Source organism: Argiope bruennichi, chromosome 1 (genome assembly GCF_947563725.1).
Source record: "Argiope bruennichi chromosome 1, qqArgBrue1.1, whole genome shotgun sequence".
Lineage (NCBI taxonomy): Eukaryota > Metazoa > Arthropoda > Arachnida > Araneae > Araneidae > Argiope > Argiope bruennichi.
In genome coordinates this window covers 66,504,044-66,526,127 of record NC_079151.1, presented here as the reverse complement: position 1 = coordinate 66,526,127, position 22,084 = coordinate 66,504,044, and the positions used below count along the sequence as shown (strand labels likewise).

The 22,084-nt window shown below is 26.6% G+C and overlaps 1 protein-coding gene across 1 annotated transcript; it reads right to left on the bottom strand.

Moving 5' to 3' along the window:
- Positions 1-848: 848 nt before the first annotated feature.
- Positions 849-21,980, bottom strand: LOC129962348 (sodium channel protein 60E-like). The gene is made up of 6 exons (XM_056076098.1): positions 21,741-21,980; positions 19,464-19,591; positions 18,896-18,979; positions 12,032-12,160; positions 11,269-11,360; positions 849-911 (listed from the first exon to the last, which is right to left on the bottom strand). The coding sequence occupies exons 1-6, from the start codon at positions 21,831-21,833 to the stop codon at positions 904-906; spliced, it is 534 nt and encodes a 177-aa protein (XP_055932073.1). The 5' UTR covers positions 21,834-21,980; the 3' UTR covers positions 849-903.
- Positions 21,981-22,084: the final 104 nt, after the last annotated feature.

Sequence of the window (22,084 nt, the reverse complement as noted above, 5' to 3'; positions counted from 1 at the left end):
TTCAAAGTAATGATATGCATGGAGGAGTTTTATAACAAATAATAAAAGAAAAGATAAAATTCTAGTAATTGGACTGAATATGATCATTACTATAGTTTAAGTAAACATTATTTGGGAGCAATTCAGAAAATATGCTAAAATGTTAAGTATGTTTTATTTTGAAAGTTCTTATTATTTGTATAATCTAATAAGAATATATACCTAAACAGAGCTTACCAAACAAAAATGGAAATTTGTGACAATAATTTTGAAGCACAATTAATTTCATCATTTGAAGAAAAAAAAAAAGTTAAAAGGAAAAGAGTGCACCAATATAAAGAAATGAACTAAAATGTGTAAAATTCTACTAAGAAACTAAATTATGGAACAAAGTTTTTTTTTTGAAATAAAGTAATTTAACACTCTATTAAAAAATCAATATTATATATATATAAATTGCAGCATTTTCTAATAAAAAAATTAACAAGATGCAGTTATATTTAATTCAGCCAAATTCAGAAATAATGCTTATAATTTCATTAAATTACTAAAATTTTAAAAGAAAAAATTTATGCATTTTAATACATATTTTATAAAAGAAACATCTTTACTTAAAGCATAACTGTCTTTATGGACATGGTTCTTTCAAAAAGTGTGAACCAATACATTTATCAAACTATTAGTATATATAATATAATCATATATATAATATAATTTTTGATAAACATAAAAAAAAAGACTTAGTACTTTCAGATATTATTAAATTATATTTTACAGATTGAATGGAAAGCAAATTACTGTGATCCAGTTAAATTTCCACAAAGACCATTCGCCAGCCAATTTCTGCGATCATAAATAAAGTCTGAATAAGAAATGTTTAGATTCTTTGGTGGTTCCAATACACATTTATTCTGAAAGACTCCACTAAATATCTGCAATTAAAACAAATCACAAAAGAAAATTCTTCAAAATTAAAAAACTAATTACATCTCTATGTATAAATACTGAAAGATTTAAGTAAATATTTAAAAGTACTTCTGCAATGATTTTTTAAAGAGTTAAAAAGTTATTTCCCCCTTAATTTTTGTTAAAAATTTAAGTTTTGTTAAAAGTTAAGGGGAAAATGAATAGATAGTGAAACTAATATGCAATTAAATACATTTTTGTTAAATTTTAATATTTCATATAATTAACTTTGTATAAATTCTACAACAAAAAAGCACATCATTCAGCATGTCAGAGAAAACATATTCTCTTTGAACATATTAATTTCTCATACATTTTGACAACAGAAAACTTTCTTACAAAGTTCATTTTAGTGGGTTTTGTTCTGTTTGGGAGAAACTGTATAGCTATTTTGAGATAATCTTGAAATTGTGAACTCAATCAAACACCTAGGGACAACACCTGAACTAATACTTTCCTCTTAAAACTTCTGTATGACACCAAAAGGAGGACATTTAGCACATGACATCAGATTTAATATACTCCAGAATTATATACACAAGGGATCTTTAGTGAATTCAAGTTTTGCACATGGATCTCACTAGCTCTGAAGCAGATATCTTACCACTAGACCATTGTGGCTGTGTAAAATCAGTGGGATTCTTTTCTTCAGTAAATATGAAATATAGTGAAAAGTGAGTTTTTTTTTTCTAAATTTATTAAAATAACTAAAAGCATTAATGAAAACTGTTACAAATTTTTTTTTATAAAATCACATTTAAAAGAATTAGAATTTTAATAATATTCTCCCATAGAGTGTTAGTGAGATAGGCGGCAAATGGGAACTAGTAGAAAATGTAGTAAACAATTCAACAATTCTATTAAAAAACAATTGATTTGAGTGAAACATACTTCAAATTAATAATAAAACATAATCTTTTGTTATATGAAATATTTATCAAGTGTTTCATTTGTTGATTTCATAAATTAATTCAAATTAAATTAAAAAATGCAAACTGAATAAAACTTTTTCATTATAATACTAGCAATTAAAAAAATTGATTGTAAATTGACATTAAAAAATGACTAACTTCCAAGTTAGATATCATTATTTTTGCTTTTAAGAGTTCTTGATTCCTTTAATTCTCTTTCCAACCATCAGATATGTGGTTATGCAATTTTGGAAACTTTTGGAGATTCCATAATTAAATCTGTTGAAATTGCTAATTTTTAGCTTGATCTTTTTTTTAAGTCTTAAAAGAATGGTAAGGCTATTATCATGTATTAATGCCTGCAATAAATTGAACTTCATTCACTTTGCAAATGATCTCAGAACAAAAGAAAACCAGACTAGATTATGTATTTAAAATTTGATTCCAAAAATTCTGACAAATACTAAGCTATTTAGATAAAATGTAATGGCACTTGTGAAATAAGGTTGAAGATAAATCGAATCTAATTTTATAATCATTTGGAAGGTATCATTAAATCTAAGATTAAAATTATAGAAATTGGTAGATCAAGGTATTGTTAAAGCAGGTCAATCTAAGGAATATATTAATAATACTTCCATAACTGAAAAACAAATGATGCAGTAATAATTTTAACTTAATCTTCAAAATTTTAACAAATGAATCAAAGGGAATATAATATAAATATTGCTTTCACTACAAAAGAATTTCCACCAAAATTAAGAAAAAAGTCAGTAATTCATATTAGATTTTAAAGATGGTTCTTCAAAAGTCCATTAGATGAAGAAAAGTAACAAATTTTAAAATTTTAGCACATTATTCAAAAGCTATAAATTGTTAAGACCTTCCCATTGAAATTTCACGTGCCTTTGAAAGTTTTTAGGAAACTTTCGCAATATCTAGTTACTTTAGTTTCTGCCTTATGGAACTAAATCTGTAAAAGAGGACAAAGAAATTTTCACTCAAATAAACAAATAAAAAAAAAAACACTAAACCCTTTAATAAGCATAAAGGGCAATATAAAATTCTAAAAGTTAGATTTTTAAGACATGTATCTAATATGGTAGAAACATTGCTTGTTCATAAGAGGATTATGACTGTAGTTGAATTAAGACAACCAAAGATAAAATTATTTAAAAGAAACTTATATTGTAATACTGAGAATATTTAATTACTTAAAAAAATTATGCAATAACTTTCAAATAAAACAATATCATTAATCTATTATCTTGGTTTGGGTAATTTTGGATGCTCAAATGATTTATACTTAATAACAAGAAAGACAAAGTTTAGTTCAACTAGTTGGTATTCATGGTAGATAAGTATACAAGCATGAATGCAATGATGAGATTTTGACAGATTAATCACATTACTCAGTATTTCCCCCCTGCTATCTACCACAGCATGCTTTAAAACACTAGGATATCATGCTGTATTCACAAAAAGCTTAGTAACATCAGTTTGAAGTTAACTTTTAAAGTTTTTGTTTTTACAAATGTTTCGCAGATTAGAATATATTTTATGGTTAAATAAAATACTAAAAATTTTAATCATTGAAGTATCCTTAACAATAAAGGATAAATATTGATATCGATTCTTTCTTTATTTTACTGGTAAAATTTCTAAAATAAAATCCATTGTAACAATTTAATTTGTTCAGACTGAAAATTTACATAGATGCACAGTAAATGCTATTATTTTTGTAGTAAATATTCTCAGATTTTAAGCACTTTTGTTCATTTTCTTAAGTAATTTAAAGAAACAATTATAACTTTTAATTTTGAAAGAGAATAACTGTAACTGTGAAGTGGATAGTGTTAGATGATTTGAAAGATTGAAGGCTTCTTTTCTAGGTGATAATTATAGAAAAGGAGTCAAAATAGGAATGAGAAAGAAGTATGAAGAAATTATACATTATCTAGTATGAAAAAGAAACAGTATTAAATTTATTATTTATAAATTTTATAAAAATAAGATATTTTTTAATGCGGAATATGTTTCGATTCCTGACATGATGAAAAACATTAGATAAAACAGCTCTCAGTTCCACTTTTTATTGGTAAATAAATGTATGTATATCATGAAATACATTAACATATTTGTAAAAAAATATGACATCTCTTTAACCTTTTGTTTAATAACATAGATACAGGATATAAAAATTATCAATTAAATATTTAAAAAATTAATTCTTTTTTTCTGAGGAATAATGACATTTTTTCAAATTTCAGCAATATTTTTTATTAATAATTAATTAATCTTTTTTTTAATGAGGTACAATTTAGGAAATTTAGAATCGTATTTACTCCCTTTAGTGAAGAATTACTAACATGATGAAGTAGACTATTTTGTTTTTCAATGTGATTTTGTCAGGGATTTTCATCTTTTTTTTACAGCAGTTACCTATAAGTCCATATATTTAAAAATTCAGTAAAAATTCTTAATTTAATCTTCAATATTATTTTTTTAGCAATTAAATCAAATTAAAATTCTTTTATTTTTTGAATCTCATTTTTTTTAATCAATGACTTTTATTTTCAATATTATTTTTTTATCACTTAAAACCAAATTAATTATTAGTCTTATGAAATTGGACTAGTAATGTGTTACATTTCATTTCATTCATAAATTTTATTTTAAAAAATAAGATTTTTTTAAAAGTATATAAACATATTTAATTTCATTAAAAAATAAGATTTTTAAAGGATTCCTTCATTTTATTTTGTTCATAAAGTTTATTTAAAAAATAAATTGATTCAAATATATCTAATTTCTTTAAAAAACAGGATTTTTTAAAGATTTAAGAATAAAATTAAGATTAAAAAAACGATTAGAAGGTAGATAGATAAATTTAGAGTAATGAGTAAGTTTGTGTATTTATACACTATTCATAGTCATATTTATTTAATATGGGAAAGTTCAAATTATGACCAAAAAAAGTCCAAAATTATTTATTTATTAACAAAACAGGGACAATAGAGGACAAGGGAAAAAGTGTGCTTAGGGAGAAAGGCAAAGAATTGGCAATTTTAAGAAATTTAAAGTGAAATAATTTTAAAAAAAGTTAAAACACTTGATTTTGTATATTAGAAGATTAATTATTATACATGAGGACACATATCTAGCTTTACACAATCATTCAACAGATATATTCTTATTGAAATTAATATATATTAAAAATCCTTAAAAAATAATTTTTTGAAAACAAAGAAATTTTTTTGAAAAATTAATAAATTTATAGTAATATTATTGGTTCCTATAACATTATTTCAACTCGCTTGTTTACTTGAAACTTTTTTGCATTCCTCAATAAAAGGTGCCACTCCTCCCTCTACCATGCATAACAATTATAGATTTTTGGCAAGGATATATATGCCAAGATGAATGTATTATTCTTCATAATATAGTGAAGGAAACTGAATATGCATTTTGGAAGTCTTTTTTTTTTTTCCATTTGATTGAAACTAAATTTTACCTAGAAAAATAATTTTAGAAGCAAAATAACATACTGAATTTTATCTATATAAGTAATTAAATTTACATGCATGTGAATGCACAAATCAACAACGATTAAATCACAGATAGATTTGTTTCAAAATTTGATAGGAATTTACCCTTTGAATGCTAAAACTGTGTGCTAAATTTTATAGGCTTAGCTTTTTACTTTTTATAATTATTATGTTCAGTTGATGCCGACAGCCAAACTTCCTATGGATAGATTTCATTCAAAATTTAATGGAAATATAAAAATTTGATGCAAAGTCTACATGTCAAATTTCACCTGTCCAGCTCAAAGCTATTGTGTTGGACTTTAGCTTTGTTATTCTGCTCACATTTGCATGCTAACTCCAATAATTTCCATGCTAATTAATTGCAATAAAGTTTTTTTTTTTTCACTCTTAGGAAGGCCTAAAATGTGGAAATTTGTCAAAATCACAAGATTGGGAGAAAAAAATGAAAAACTCTTAATTTTTTTTTGTACAATATGTATTTTTTAAATATCCCCCTCCCGAAAATATGGCAAACTTATACACAGCAGTTGTAAATTTGAAATTTGGGAAGTGCAATGGTACCATCAATTTTTAGATGAATATTTTGTGAATGCAATTAACCTTCACAAGTATTATTAAGAGGAGTTTCACTAATATTTGAACAAAAGTAATAAACACATTAGTTTTTGGATATAAGTTAAAATTTGCTTACTTCATGTTATTATATATGAAATTCTAATTAAAAAATTACTTTAAGCAAAAATTTCACAAATGAACAAAGAAATAGAAATATTCTTTGATCACAAAAGGAACTGTATTAATTATCAATAGTTCAACAGATTGGATAGTTGAAGATTGGGGAAGTCAAGATTTGAATTTGATAGAACCAACCATATTATACATTTTTTTTCTCATGGGTAAAAATAAAACAACCTAATCACAAATCAGGTTAAGAAGGAAAAGTAATTTATGAAAATTATAGCTAAAATTTCTTAGAACTATGAAAGGCCATAGTTTTTGGAATGCAAATTCAAACTACAAATTAGAAAAATAAATAAGTAAACATAATAAATACTAAACTAAAAAGTTTCACTGCAAAACTAAACTATGTAGAATGTTCTACTTTATAAAGATTGAAAAATAGATGATTGCATCGTAATTAGATAATTCAGTAGAAGATATTCATAAAAAATGACCGATTAAAAATAATATTCACAAAGATTACATATCAGTGACAGTAATTAGAAAGAGAAAATAAAAAGAACCAATTTAATAAGAAAAATAAAAACAATTTTATAGCAAAAAGTAGAAGGCAAATCATTTAAGAATATATAGAGCATTTCAGACATCTGCTGCTGCAATTTATATACCATTCTGCTAATTATATAATCAAGAACATTGCCTAGAAACATTCCAGAATTTGCTGAAAGCTATTTTTCTTCTTTTTTTTTGCTTTTAAATCTACTTTGAAGTTTTGGTTATCTTAACTTGGTTTGTTAACTTATCTTTGTTTAGCTATCTTGAAAAACTATCTTAAAAATTATATTTCTACAGTTCCAGTATTAAATATTCACTGCAATATCGCTTATAGCAGATTTCCTGTCATGTATTTATTAACATGTTTCACTTGCAATAACATCTCATGCTCCTATAAATTATTTTTCAAGAAAATTTCAAATTACTCAGTAAAGCATTAAAAACTCTTGCAGAATTTCAAATGATATACATTTTAAATTTTACTTACATGTTTTGCAACTATTGTGACTGAAGTAAGGAAAGAAAGAAAAAGCAAGGCAACACCAGTTATGCCATTGAGAGACAACATGACTCCTCGACCCATCATTCGAACACCTAAACAAATTTATTGTTTTTGTTTTTTTTGCAAGAAAAAAGTTTCCTGTTATATTTAAGGCTTTAAAACAAAACAAATGAATACAAACAAACATCAAAGAAAAATAAACAAAGAAAATCAAGTTAAATTAGTAGGATATATAATGATCACTAATCTGATAAACTAAATGAAGCAAGATATATTTATATATTAAAGTTCAATTTTTTTTGTCCAAACCATTAAATTATTATATTATTATCACAAATATTAATATGATTCAAAAGAAAGGCCATAAATGATTTTAGTGAAATTTTTTGGAATAGTTATACTCAAATTTAATTTTTTTAGAATTGTATACTTATTTAAAAATCAGAGATAACTATAAATATTAAAGTTTTTGAAATTTCTCAGATTTTTCCGGAGTCCTAATTTTTGACACAAAAATTATGATAGCTACATCAAAAAAAAAAATCTTTATTTAATGCATTAAGATAACAGGTAATCAGATGATGTAATAAAATAGCTTGATGCTATACAGCAACTTAATGACTTCCAATGTTGCATAAAACTTTGGAATTAGCCTTAAAATTTTAGTTTCTAAATAAATTAGCTACAACATAAACTTCTTTAGAAGGCTATTTTCTGCTTATTTCAGTCTGGAGAAAAAAAAATGAGTATTTCTAATTAATATTTTATTGTAGATCAATTTGAGGATGACAAAAGATACATGAACACCTCTAACAAACATCTTCACAATCAAAGTTTGTAGGTAGAAGAGTATTTGTGAAAGTTCCTCTAAACAAGTTGTAGAGACAATCTGATTGCAAGAGAACATATTGCTCATACCAGGGACCAATATAGGTTTGAGACATTTCAGAATGATTCTGCCTTCAAGAAAAAGTTAAAAAATATGATCAATCTTGAATGAAGATGTAATCATTGTTTCAATAGGGATTACTTCTCTAGGTGGTGAATACTGATTTTTATATATTGCACAGAGGAATTTTAACAAATGAAATGCACACATAGATTCTTGATTCTTATGTAAGACTATGCACTAGCATTATAAATGGTGACTTTATCTTAAAGAGTGATAATGCATTTTTTCACAAACCTTTGAAAACAGATAACTTAGAAAAACAGTAGTCCTTAGAATCAAAATAGAGAGCAAATGAAATTCTACATAATTCGGTTGAGAACTTTTGTGACTACTTAAGAATGAATGATTTTGGGACTATTTGAGGGCTATGTAAAAAGAGCCTTATCAACCCAAAATATCAATATTTAATACAATTTATTGTTATTTATGAAAATTTACATAAGTACATTCCATTTTTTTGTCTGTACTAGGATTGGGGTGCGGGGGGGGGGACCTTCCTTGCCATATATGATGTACATTAATTTGCACATTAAAATGAATTGGTTGCTGGGCCACACCAAGGGAAAATGCAATATTAGGGGTAAAGTGCTCTTGGTTAACACATGAAATAAAGACATGCATTTTATTGACATAAAAATATGAAATTAAAAAAATATATGCTTTACTCACTTTTATTAAAATGTGTAAACATAATTTGCTATGTTAAAACATGCAAGAATTGTATTTGTGTTATAAAAAAATAATATTGCAAGTGAAGTAAAATAATATATTCCGAGAGACTGAACAAAGATTGAGTAATTTTTGATTACATTTATCCTCATACAAGAATGGGCATCACATATTTTCATGCTGTATTCTAAACAAGAATTTTCCTGTTCAGACAGGCAGCGAGATGGACAACTTGTTTTAATGAGTATTAGAATTTCATTTTAACTATAGTTGTAATAAAAAGCTATTATTATTTTTTTTGAGAGAAACATGTATATTTTTTTTTTCCATTTGTGGTTTTTAAAAAAGCGAAGACCAGTGCTGTTTTGATTTGGTGTTACTGCATCCTGCATGACCATGCATATGTAAATATTGCACACTTCTGTGAGAGTTTGCAAAAGAGATGTGTATAGATTTAAAAACAATTTTAAAAGGTAATTTTTTACAATTTTTATGAAAATGGTATTTTATACATCATGGATACTGATAGATATCCTGATCTATTAACCTAGATGCCCTGTTTGCATCTTTTAAAGGCCCAAACCATTTATAAACGCTAGTTTATCTCAATAGTATTTCACCCTATGGTGATTTACTCATTTGAAAAGTTTTATTAAAGATTTTTCTCAGTGACATACAAAATTTGATACTGAACACAGTTTAACATTTGATACATTTTCTCTGTGATAGTAAGTTTTGAACATCTATAATTACAAGCTACTTATGGTAATGTAAAAATCTGAAATGATTTGAAACTGATTCTGATTAGTTGAAAACATAACACTCTTAATTTTTTCAAAGAAAAAATATTATAATTCATTTATATTTGGAAAATATTCATAAAAGTTTAGAAAATTTTGAACATAGAAGTAAATTATATAAGATGGCCCATGTTAATTATTCAATCAACTGTCCATTATAACCATTACACCATCAAAAAACTACTTTTAAACATCAATTTGTCATAGACATTAAATTAATTTTATTTTAATAGTTTACACATGAACAAATGAACTATCTTATTTGAGTCCAGTCCTATTGCATCATGCTGTTATAGATACTGTAAGTATCTGTTTATCTGTCTTCTCATGATACCGCACGTTTTTTTCCCCTTATTCCACTGAATTCAAATACTGAACAGGATTTTTTTCTTTGGCTTTCAACAGCAGAAGAAAATCATAAGACAAAAAAAATTGACAAAATAATGGAAATGGTTTAAATTTCAAAGCAACAATAAAATCATTTAAAAATTATGCAAAAAATATTTAAAGAAATTAATGAAACTCAGAAAAAATTTGTATAGCTAATTTGACATTCATAATTAAAAAAATATATTGATGTATGAATAATATTTTAAAGAATTAATTTGTGCTCAAATAATAATAAAAGTCTCCCCAAAGTGCATATTCTTGCACTCTAAAGTATATCTATATCAAATTTAGTAGTTCAAGAGTAATTAGTTAACCTTATAAAGTATCAACAACACACCAATATGTTTAATATTAAAATACAGGGGGTGTTTAAATGAAAAGGTACGAAACATCGCAACAACATAACCGTTACCATATTTGCCAATGCCGCTATGGGAGAACGTAGTGAGACATCTAGAGATGCAATTGGTGTCTCTGGTGGAGACTGGAGCATGTGAGGGTACCCGCATGCACGGGAGAGAGCAGAGGCTCTTATTAGAGCGCTGTCCGATATTATTTGTTGAATTCCTCCAGCACAGAAGAACCATTAACTCTGATCTGTAATGCGAGACACTCCGAAGACTATGCAGGCCATCAAGAACAAAAGACTGGAGCTACTCACGGAGGATGTGGTTCTACTCCATGATAATGTGTATCCACATGTCTCCAGGATCACATGGCCAAGTTCAAGTGGGTGCAGCTCAACTATCCGTCCTGCGATTTTCATGTGCTTGGCCCCCTGAAAAAACATCTGAAAGGGAAGCGCTTCAACTAGGACGGCAAACTCAAGGACACTGTGAAGGACTGGGTCTCGTCACGGCCACAGGAATTCTGGGAACAAGGAATCCTTCAGCTCATTAATCAATGGGATTGTTTTGCTCAGGCCTATGGTGTATATTTTGAATAAAGTTTTCATTTATACCCACAGTGTTGTTTCATACCTTTTCATTTGAACACCCCTTGTATTTAGTTTAATATTATTCCATTTAAATTTTATTATATTATTAAGCTTGGATATACAATAAAACTTTTAATTAATAAAAAACAGCTTTAAATTAATAAAAAATAACTATTTAATTAATTCACACATAGTTTTGAGTGTAACTTTCTTCATGCTTCATAATACTGATAAACAAACTGCGAAGAAAACCTGTTACATCATTTACATTTTCATAGTGCACATGCAGTCAAAAAAATTTCAATTTCAGTTACATAAATGCTACAAGGGTTGTTATTCTAAGACACATGATTATAACATTTTATCAGCACTGACCTGGTATAATAGTGATAACATCAAAAATCCTAATTCCTCTAAGTGACTGTAGCTGGAACTTTGCTGGATTAACGATTTCAATATGAGGTAAACTAAAAAAATGAAAAGTAAAAAGAAAACGAATCTAAGAAGGGAGAAAAACATTATTTTGTACACAATATTAAATATATTTAATTGGACATTTTCTTTTTAAAATATAAACCTCGTGCAATAAGTATTCCAAATCTAAACCAATGAAAATAAGTATTTCACACTTAAAACAGAAATATAATTATAGATTTAAAAACATTATGTTCATATAAACATATAAAATTTGGACATACAATATTCATAACTACAAACTGGAAATTCAAATAAATTAAAAACAAAAACAATGCATTTTGAATGTTAAAAGAATTAATAAAACAGTCACGTAGAACTTTTTATAATACTTTCAACAGAAAAAATTCACCAATATCCATAATATCTGAGTGAAGTGAAATGCTTCTTGATACACAGTATAAAATCTTGAAATTAATGTTTTATTTCTTTGGTGATCTTTATTTTATGCTTTTTTGAAACTTTTAATATCATTAAAACTAATGTTTATGTTAAAATATTTGGCTTCTAAGAATTTCAAACAAATAATGGTTCAGTAAATTAAAGAATATCAAAAGTTCAGATACAATAGATTGCTAATGAACAAGTCCTTCGTTACTTTTAAAGCATTTGATTCTTTAATAGAAAATTTTATGTGCACAAAAATTTTAAATTCAAATTTTACCTTGCCAGAGTTATAATGAAGTCAAAACACATCCAAGGATTTCGCAGATAGGTATAAGTACCAAAAAGAACGCCTCTACTTAATGATTGGTACACAGCTTCAGATATATAAAAAAGTATAGAAATTCTTCTGGAAAATGAAATAAGAATTCATAAATATTATGATACAAGAATTTTAGATTTATATTTAGAAAATGTTAAATATAGAGAGTGTATCATGAAATTTTAAAAATCAATTTAAAACAATTGTTTGTACGAATGTGATCAGTAATAAATAGGATTTTTTTAAAGCCCCCTCCCAATTTTACTTCCAACCCTCTCCTAATTGCTTTATATGAAACAGGCTCTTAAATAAGTATATTGATGTCATAGAAGATTTCTAACTAGACAGTTTCCTAAGCCTGCATGCTTTGTTGTCAATTAAATAACTTTGTAAAATATACAACTCTTTGAACTTTAAAATATTAGGTATATATTACACTGAATTATTAATAAATAAATTTATAATTAACTATTTATTTGCAACTTATTGGAATATTAAGAATTCACTAAACTAGTCATTTTATATTTTTCTTGACAGATCTTGTAAAACAGTAATTTTTAATGTTATAATTGTATGAAGTTCATTATTTCTTTATATCTCATTATAATAATTGAATGCTTTTATAAGAAATAAGATAAGCATTAGCTAATAATTATGGAAATTTGTAAAAAATTAATTACTTTTTCTATAATTTGTATACTAAAAATACATAAAAGCATATATATTTTTCACAAAAGTGAAATCAATTGTTAGTATGTAGATTAAGTTAAAAATTTAATGAAATGTGAAACTAAATTGATTTCATTAAAAGAGTTTCATAAAGTGCATTTCCAAGACAAAATGCTTAAATTCACCACTATCTGGACACAGGTATTCTTAATTTTATACAGCAGCATCAATTGTTGATTAAAATTTTTACAGAATCAACAATTACTGAAATGTAAATGGACTCAAGCAAAGTACTCATTCATATCATGGAATACTGAAACTTGTTCAACAATTTGAAAAAATAAGCTATTTGGAAGAATGTCTACAAGGTAGCAGGTCATACTTGATACAGAAAGTATCACTGCTATATATTGTGCTACAATAGATACATAGTAATGCCAGTTACAAGTTGTAGCAATACTCATGTAGCTTATAAAATATTGGGATTACATCCTAATCATCAATTCATTTCATGAGATTTTGCATTAGTATCTGCACAAATTGCAGTTACTGTATCAGCAGCCAACTGTCACTAAGCAATGGAAAAGGTCAAACAAGATCTAAAATGATTAATTAATGACTGGTGGATTGATAAACTCCCTTTTGTCCTAAAAGGGACCATAAACAGCAAAAACATTTGCACATATGTGTTGTTGAATTTTTGTGTATACATAACCAAACCATTATATTCAAATCGTGTGATAATTTGGTGTGGTCTTCACACATCTTTCATTGGACACTGTAAAATATTGTTCAACATCTGATTGGAAAAATAGACTACATATTCTATGAGAAAAAAATTTCTTGCCTGTAGTAAATTTCATACAAGACGACAGCCAACCTCACACTATAAGTTCAAGGATAGCATTTCTGAATCTTTGAGAAGATTGTATTATTAATCAAGATTGCAAAATTAAATGATCCCATCATCATGAAAATTGGCAAGGATTGATTTATGAATATAGGAATATATAAAAATCCTAGTTCATCAAAAGATTTAATATGATAATGCCATATTGGATAATGAGATCATCAAGATGTCATAAGATGAGATGCCATATTGGTCAAACTTAAAAGATGGTATTCAATAGGTTGAAGGTGGAGTCCATCAAGATATGCTGCACTCAGTAATAAGAGATATTGAGGCACATTTTGCTAATGAAATACTATGCAGTGGAAAATGAATCGAGCACTTACTGCTTAAATGAATTTATATAATCTAAAATTATAATATTATTGTCTTCTAGTGTTCTCTTTTAGAATTAATTTTTTTTTAATGCTATGGGGAGAAAAAATCCATCATCAATAAATACACTTTTAATCTATTCATGCAAACTAAAATTGATGAAAAATACCTGTTTCCTTTCTTTTTTATGAATTTTTTAAGAAACTTATGATTTATCCTTCATATACTTTACTAGGTTGTAAAACGAATGAACAAATCATTAACTTATTTATAATGCTTTCGAGAATTTCAACAAATGAATAACAGGATTAAAAAATATTTTCAATTTAATGTATACTTATTGCAAGATTAAATTAAATTATTCCAACTCAGGAAGTTTTTAACAGTGAATTAATTTTTCATCTAGTTAATAAAATCTGAATTGGGCTACCTTTCTAAAATATAAAAAAAAACATGAATATTTAACAAAATTTATTTTAATGGAATGTAAATGATTAATATGAATGTTTTTTTTAAATCTAAATTTCTTTTTTTTCTTCCATACATAATTGCAATTAAATCATTGGCTTTTCCAGTTATTTAAGAAACTTCAGCCGTTATTGTTTAGACAAAGGTAAATTACTTTTACAAGAGCTCATTAATAAGCATAGAAACAGGCTTTTCTAAATTCCCAGATTGAAGTGTCCATAGCAAATAAAGAAATACAGTACCTATCTATAACATCATCATAAACAGTGAAAAGGATTTCAAAACTAAATGGCAATGTTTTGAAATGATCTTTTAGTTTTTTTTCTTTATAAGATAAACGACTCTTTAAAAAGCAGTATGATGAGATAAAGACAGTGTTGCAAAAATATAGGTTCTTTAAATAAAATAATGTAACTTGTTTAAAAACAATGCTTGGTGTTTGACTTTGAGCAAAGAGTTTTGAGTTTTTAGCAATCACTTCATCTATTCATATTAATTTAGGCACACAATTGCTTTTTTTTTTTTGTAGTAACTTTACTGACATTTTCCTATCCTGATTTGAAATTTTTTAATATTTTTAGGGTTAAAAGCCTCTTGAAAGTGCTATATATATATATTTTGGTTTATGCATTCATAGTTTCATTATATAATTTTCTTTTATTTCGCAACAAAATAATTCAGTCATCACATTCTTATAAATTTTTATGTTTATCAATAAGCATAACTTTACTGAAAATCAATTTAACATTTGATAATTAGCTGTTCAGAAACTATACTCAATCCCACTTCTCATAAGAGTTTTAGGAAAATATTGGTTTTGTATTAGATTATTACATGCGTTATAAATTTTGTTTTGGAATAAAAAAATTAAGAACTTATCTGCAATGTGTTAAAATGGTATCAACAATTATTTCATAAAATAACACCAATGAAATTTTCCTTCAAAGGTTTTGAATATAAAATATTCTGTTTAAAAAGGTTATTACATTGTTAAGCTGAAAATGAAAGTTACATACATAAAAAAATCTCCCTGAAAAGAATTATTAGTAAGCAAATACATTTTAGCCAATTTCCTCATTAATACAAATAACAACAGTACAGGAAAACATTGCCAGCTGGTGTGCTCATTATATATATATATGTAACAAATTCGAATCCTGTCGGCTCTTTAATATGTAAGCATTATTTTATGTGAAGCAGGATGCAGTTTTGAAGACAGTGAAGAGACGTTTTATCTTTTAAAATTCTTTTTAATCCATCGGGAAAGCATAATTATTTACAAGTAGAGATGTGGACAAGACGTCCGCCACAGCGCAGTACAAAAGCCGAAGTGGGGAAGAAGGGCCGAATTAAATTATCCCTCGCCTTATATAACCTTAGATTTTGATAGGGAAAATATTTCTCCATAGTGCTAATATATTATTGAGATTCTGATAGGGATTTCTGACACATGTCAATCACATGTAAGGGAAACACAGGGATCTTTTAAAAAAGAATGCGCTTACTGGACATTTTTTACCCCTTCACACCGAGCGTGTGAAAGCATCGACATTTAGCCAATTCAGCAATTTTATAAAACTTCTCTTGAATTAAGTAGAGACAGTGGAATTGGATCACGAAATAAGAGAATGAACTTATTATGGGCTATATTAAGATAAAATCTTGGAAATTAATTAAATTGAAAGCAAGAGTTTAAAATATCATTACATTTTCCCCCCCACTGCAAGACGTGAAAGTATGTTGGGGCCCTCGACATACAGCCTTACCTTACAGTGGTGGTCAAGTAAAAAAAATTAAGATTTAAAAGCATATTAAAAGTGATATCAAAGTTTCCCTTACCTTCACATTATGTAAACATTAATACAGAAATCTCATTCATCATTTTACATTAGAAATATAAAAAAGACCAAGAATTATAATTGTGAAAATATTATATAAAAACCTTAATAATAAACAGTAATAACAAAATATTAAAATTTAAATGATTTAGTGCACAAATATGTTCTTGCTATTATTCTGTAGTTCACTTAATTTGGTGAAAATAATCGGACAGGCTTGCTTATATTATTTTTAAATTCTTGAAAGTCTGACTCAACAAAATTATTAATTTACAAATAAAGTATTAAATATATCAATCTTGTTATGATTTCACCCAATTGAAATATCAGTACGGTAATGATTTTAAATTAAGTATTTTAACTGTTATTAAAAACACAAGATTCAAAAACTTCAGATAAAAAAACTTGGATATGAAAATAATACTTGCAAAGGTGAAATATTTCATAGTAAACACTTGGAATTGAAACCATAAATATAAGATTCAAAAATATGTAATGAAATTCTTGGAAATAAAAATAATACTTGTAAAATTGAATGGTTTCATATAAAACTTTTGGAAATGTAAATAAATGTAAGATTCCTGTATTTCAAATAAATCATTTGGAAATGACAATAATAATAATTGCAAAATTCAAAAATATCAAATGAATAACTTGAAACTAAAAATAATAAATGCAAAATTCAAAGAGTTCAAATCAAAACAATTGTGAATGAATGTAACAAACGCAAGACTCAAATTACTCTTATAATATTTGGAAAAGATTTAAAAAAAAATAATATAAAAAATATTTGTATTTTGTAAAAAAAAAGTATTTGGACACAGTGATAATAGAGGGCAGCTTAATAAATGCCAGGGGTGTAACAATTTCCCCTGAGGTATTCACTTCCTTAGTCTAATTATCACGTACCATTAATTATTAAGTATATAAGAATCTTGGTATGTTACTTTTTTCGTTCACAAGGTCTGCATGCATATTTTTTAATTAGAAAAAATTTAAAAACTCAATATTTTAAACTAAAACTCATGATATTTTGAATAATAATATAAAATATTATATGCAATTATATTATAATAGAAAAATGCAATTTAAAATCAAATCAAAAGTACAGAATATAAATTTCGAATTTCACTCGTTGAGTCAGCTGATGGATGATTTTTTTTTTTTAAAAACTGATAACTTTTTGAAGAATAATCACTTTTTTAATTAATCACAAAATGCAATTTTGAGCGCTGGAACTGGAGACTATGCCAGGTGATGGAAAGCTTTTTTTATATTGAGATGATAATATAACACACAAGTGATACTTTCGAAATTTGGTTGATTCAATCTGGCAATGGAGACCATTGGCGAGTATTATATTGTGGTGATGATATAACAAGGAAATGACGTTGAGAGCGGGATTATTCAGCACAGGTAAGGAGCCAGAAAATTTTTATGATGACAAGGAGCCCTAACTCCTTGAGGATATAAGGAGCATGAACATGACGATATGGAGCACAAACACAAGCAGTGTCTGCTGAAGTCATAGGTTGTGGATTTATATGATTCAACAGGAACTGGACCGAATCCCGGACTACGGTTTGCGTGAAACGATGTGCCCGCAGGCAGCCGAAGGAGACGGCGGTGAAAGAGCTTCGCCACGGAAACATCGCAGCTGGGCGAACCTGGACCGAAATGAAGAGCGTCGGCGAAGAGCTATTGCATGATTCATATTCCTTTCACGCGGATTTAATTTTAATTCTTTCAGTTCAGCAGTTTTGAAGACAATGAAGAGACGTTTTATCTTTTTAAATTCTTTTTAATCCATCGGGAAAGCATAATTATTTACAAGTAGAGATGTGGACAAGACGTCCGCCACAGCGCAGTACAAAAGCCGAAGTGGGGAAGAAGGGCCGAATTAAATTATCCCTCGCCTTATATAACCTTAGATTTTGATAGGGAAAATATTTCTCCATAGTGCTAATATATTATTGAGATTCTGATAGGGATTTCTGACACATGTCAATCACATGTAAGAGAAACACAGGGATCTTTTAAAAAAGAATGTGCTTACTTCACATTTTTTACCCCTTCATGCCGAGCGTGTGGAAGTATCGGTGTTTAGCCAATTCAGCAATTTTATAAAACTTCTCTTGAATTAATTAAGTAGAGACAGTAGAATTGGATCACGAAATAAGAGAATAAACTTATTATGGGCTATATTAAGATAAAATCTTGAAAATTAATTAAATTGAAATTAAGAGTTTAAAATATCATTACATATATATATATACATACATATATATATATTATTGCTAGTTTAATAATAAAATATAATGATAAAAAAATGACAAAAAGCATCACTGAATGACAAACATTGGTAATGAAATATAACAAACTCATATTTGCAATCTCAATTTGATAACAATTCTATTTAAATTAATATATACTCTATAATCGATTAGAATTATGAATAGATTGGAATCGACACAATTTTAAAATTAATCTTAAAAATTTAAAAACTTTAATCAGAAGTAATAAAAATACTAATTCAAATGTAACATGCTTGCAATCTATTACTATATCATGTCTATATTACAATATTAGCTTTTACAAATAATTTTAGTATATTTCACTTACTTAAAAACAGGTGGCATATATTGAGGAATACCTAGTTCTAACAAATTTCCTAGAGCAACAAAAGTTAATGCTATATCATAAGCACTAATTTGAGATAAGGACAACATTAACTAAAATATAAGGATAACATTAACTTAAAAATAAATCTAGCCTATTATTAATAAGCTTATTTCAGCATTAATACTTGCTGCATATTATGTAAAAATGTTCAAATTAAGTGAATAAGACAATTGAAATTTATCATTTAAAAAAAATAATAATCTAATGCATAGGTCTGGTTATTATATGAAATCGAAACATTCTTTTAAATTCTTCTTTGGATATAATAATTTAAAACAAATTCTTCAATAAGGAAATCAGTTTCCAAAACTTTGGAAAAAATAATGAAGGATATTATCATTTTTATATTTGCAAATGAAGAAGATTTTATTAAGACACTTAAAAATCATGATAAATAAAAGATAAGTTTAAAAAAATTATTCTGCTGAAATATATGAGAGAAAAAACAAAAGGGGAAAAAATCAATTTAATATTAAACAGAAGGCAAAATAAGAATAATAAAGGATACAAATGTGTAGTAAAAGCAATAGCAGCTCGCCTAACTGCACTATATGGATGAAATAAATAGAGAGAAGGTGAGCAATTAAATCTATGGATAAATGTTTGGCCCCAGTTTTGAGTAGCAACACAGAATGTCTGAAATAATAACAGCAAAATTATTAACATTAATATTCCAAAAAAAAAAAAATTACACATTTAAATATCAGCTTGCTAATGTTTTCCACAGGTTTTTCTTGAACAATTTACTTGGGTTAAATAATAGATTTATATGTTTATAAATTTGAATGATCTTAGCAGAAATGAGCATGTGCAAAAAAATATTTCCAAAATTCAATTTTAGTATGAAATTAATATTAATTTATTGGTTTTGATATAACACTAGAGGGGAAAAAATCTAAATATTAAATTTAAATAGATTGAATAAAATTTGGCAAATATTTGCTTTCAATTATATTTCTATTAGTAAAAAAATCACTTATATGGTTTAATTATGACAGTTGCAATGTCCCTTATTATCAATTATATTTATATAAAACTCTTACCATGAGTGTATTTATTTAAACTTTATAATATTTAAAATTAGTACTAAGTTTATTATACCCTATTATGGAACTTTTCTTCTCTCTCATTATTAAGAAATTCATAACATGGAAGAAGAAAAAGAAAAGAAAAAAAAATCTAGGAAATAGTTGAAATGATTATGGAAATAAATAGGAGAAATTCCAACTTCAACTTTGAATATAATAGCATGATAATGTTATGTTAAAAAGCATTATTTTGTCTGCATTTTTATAATATTGTTTTGCAGTTGCTTCTAAATTAAGTTTAAAGATTCACAGAATTACATTAAAATAATGAAAATATATTAATTAATGGAAAATGCAAGACACTTTCTTCAAATTTTAAACAAAGTGTGCAAATAATCACGAAAGTATGTGTTTCTGGACAGTAAATTTATTGATTTTTTTTCAAATTAAAGTTAAGTGTAAAAGCTAATTCTAAAATTAAACAAACTACAGAACATTTTAAAAGCAAATAAAGGTAAAACCTATTGCAACAGTAATTGCAAATTTACTAAAAAAAAAAAAAAAAAAATTGAACAGAAATGAAAGTGGTCTAAATGAAATGCATTTTTTAAAAAACTTTAAAATAGAATAAAACTAATTTTTGCATGAAATTAAGCTAAAATTTTGCATAGTATAAAAGTTAAATAATAATTTAAAATAAATTATTGCATGGAAAATTGGTAAATTAAAAACCTAATTATAATTTTAAAAACTTCCTTAATGAGCATCTATTGCCCAAGAAGTAATTACATGCTGCATATGGTACACCTAGTCTAATTATCTGACTTGTAGAACTTTTTGAAAATTTTTTGCATCAGACATCACAAGTATGCAAGTATACAAACATTACCCTGAATTTATTTTACATGATATTCTATTATACCATATCTGCAACATTTCTTATTTCATCTTTTTATTCATTTTCGCTACACAAAGTGTTCATCTCATTTTTTGTACAGAAAGATACAAAATGGAGTGAAGTTCTCATATTGTCATTGCTCACATAAATACTATGATTTATGGTAAAACCTAGTATGTCCCACTGACAAGTTTACAACATGATCATCAAACATTAATTCTAATGACAATTTTTGCAGGTTATTAATTGACAAAATTTATGCATGAAAATTGTATCATAATCTTTAGTCTAAGCTCAATTATTCATATAAAATGTATACAGATGTTAAAATGTAATAATTCTAGTTTTCTTTATTTATTAGCTAAGAGTTAAACTGAAAAAGAACATTAAATTAAACAAAGGAAAGTTGAGGTACGTTCGGAGTTTAACCCCCTGCTTGGCGCAATTTTCAAAAATCGCCAACAACGGTCTTGCGCCGTGTTTTGTGAAATGTTCAAAAGCGAGGGAGCAATGTCCCAGCTTTGGCGCGTTATCGTAATTTGGCGAAGAAGGGGGTTAAACTCCGGTTCAACCAAATTTGATTTGACCCTACGGAGATCATTATTTCTCCCCTTCCCCCCCTCCTGAGTAAAAATTAGTAAAATTCCGGAGTAACATGCAACAAGATAAGCAATCAGAACAAAAAAAATCATAATTTGTTCCAGATAAAGAATTTAGAATTAAAAAAAAATGCTAATTACCAAAATAATTTGTGACCCAAGATTAATGCAGCTACAAATTATTTTCTAAATATTATACTTAAAACCATTTTTAATCAGATGTAATTAAACAGATAATTTGAGAAAAAATATATACAAACATCATCTGAAACTTTTGGATCAATTTCTGCCAAAGGAATATCTATTGCCTCTTGAGGCCTAAGACGTTCGTACACCAAATTTTCTTTGTGCATAATGATAATCAAGAAAAAAGTTGCTAAAATTCCTTTTCTGGGAAAAAGATTTGTTTCTTTATAGTAGGATCGATAACATATAACGAACGGCACATAAAGAATATGTTAAACATCTTTAGCAGAAAATAATTACTAAATTAAGATATCGAAACTTTAATAAACGAAAGCGAAATCGAACTTTCCGCCATCTGTTTCACTGTTGCCACACAACATTGATTTTAGAAAAGACGAAGAGGAGTGACATCACCATT

Bases quoted from the DNA above. Each gene is read 5' to 3' on its own strand.
- LOC129962348 (XM_056076098.1), bottom strand. From the start codon at position 21,833: ATGCACAAAGAAAATTTGGTGTACGAACGTCTTAGGCCTCAAGAGGCA. The intron at 12,161-18,895 runs GTAAGTGAAATA...TTCATTTTCCAG, and splicing joins TATATGCCACCTGTTTTTAA to AAGAATTTCTATACTTTTTT. The intron at 11,361-12,031 runs GTAAAATTTGAA...TCATTTTTTTAG, and splicing joins TTCATTATAACTCTGGCAAG to TTTACCTCATATTGAAATCG.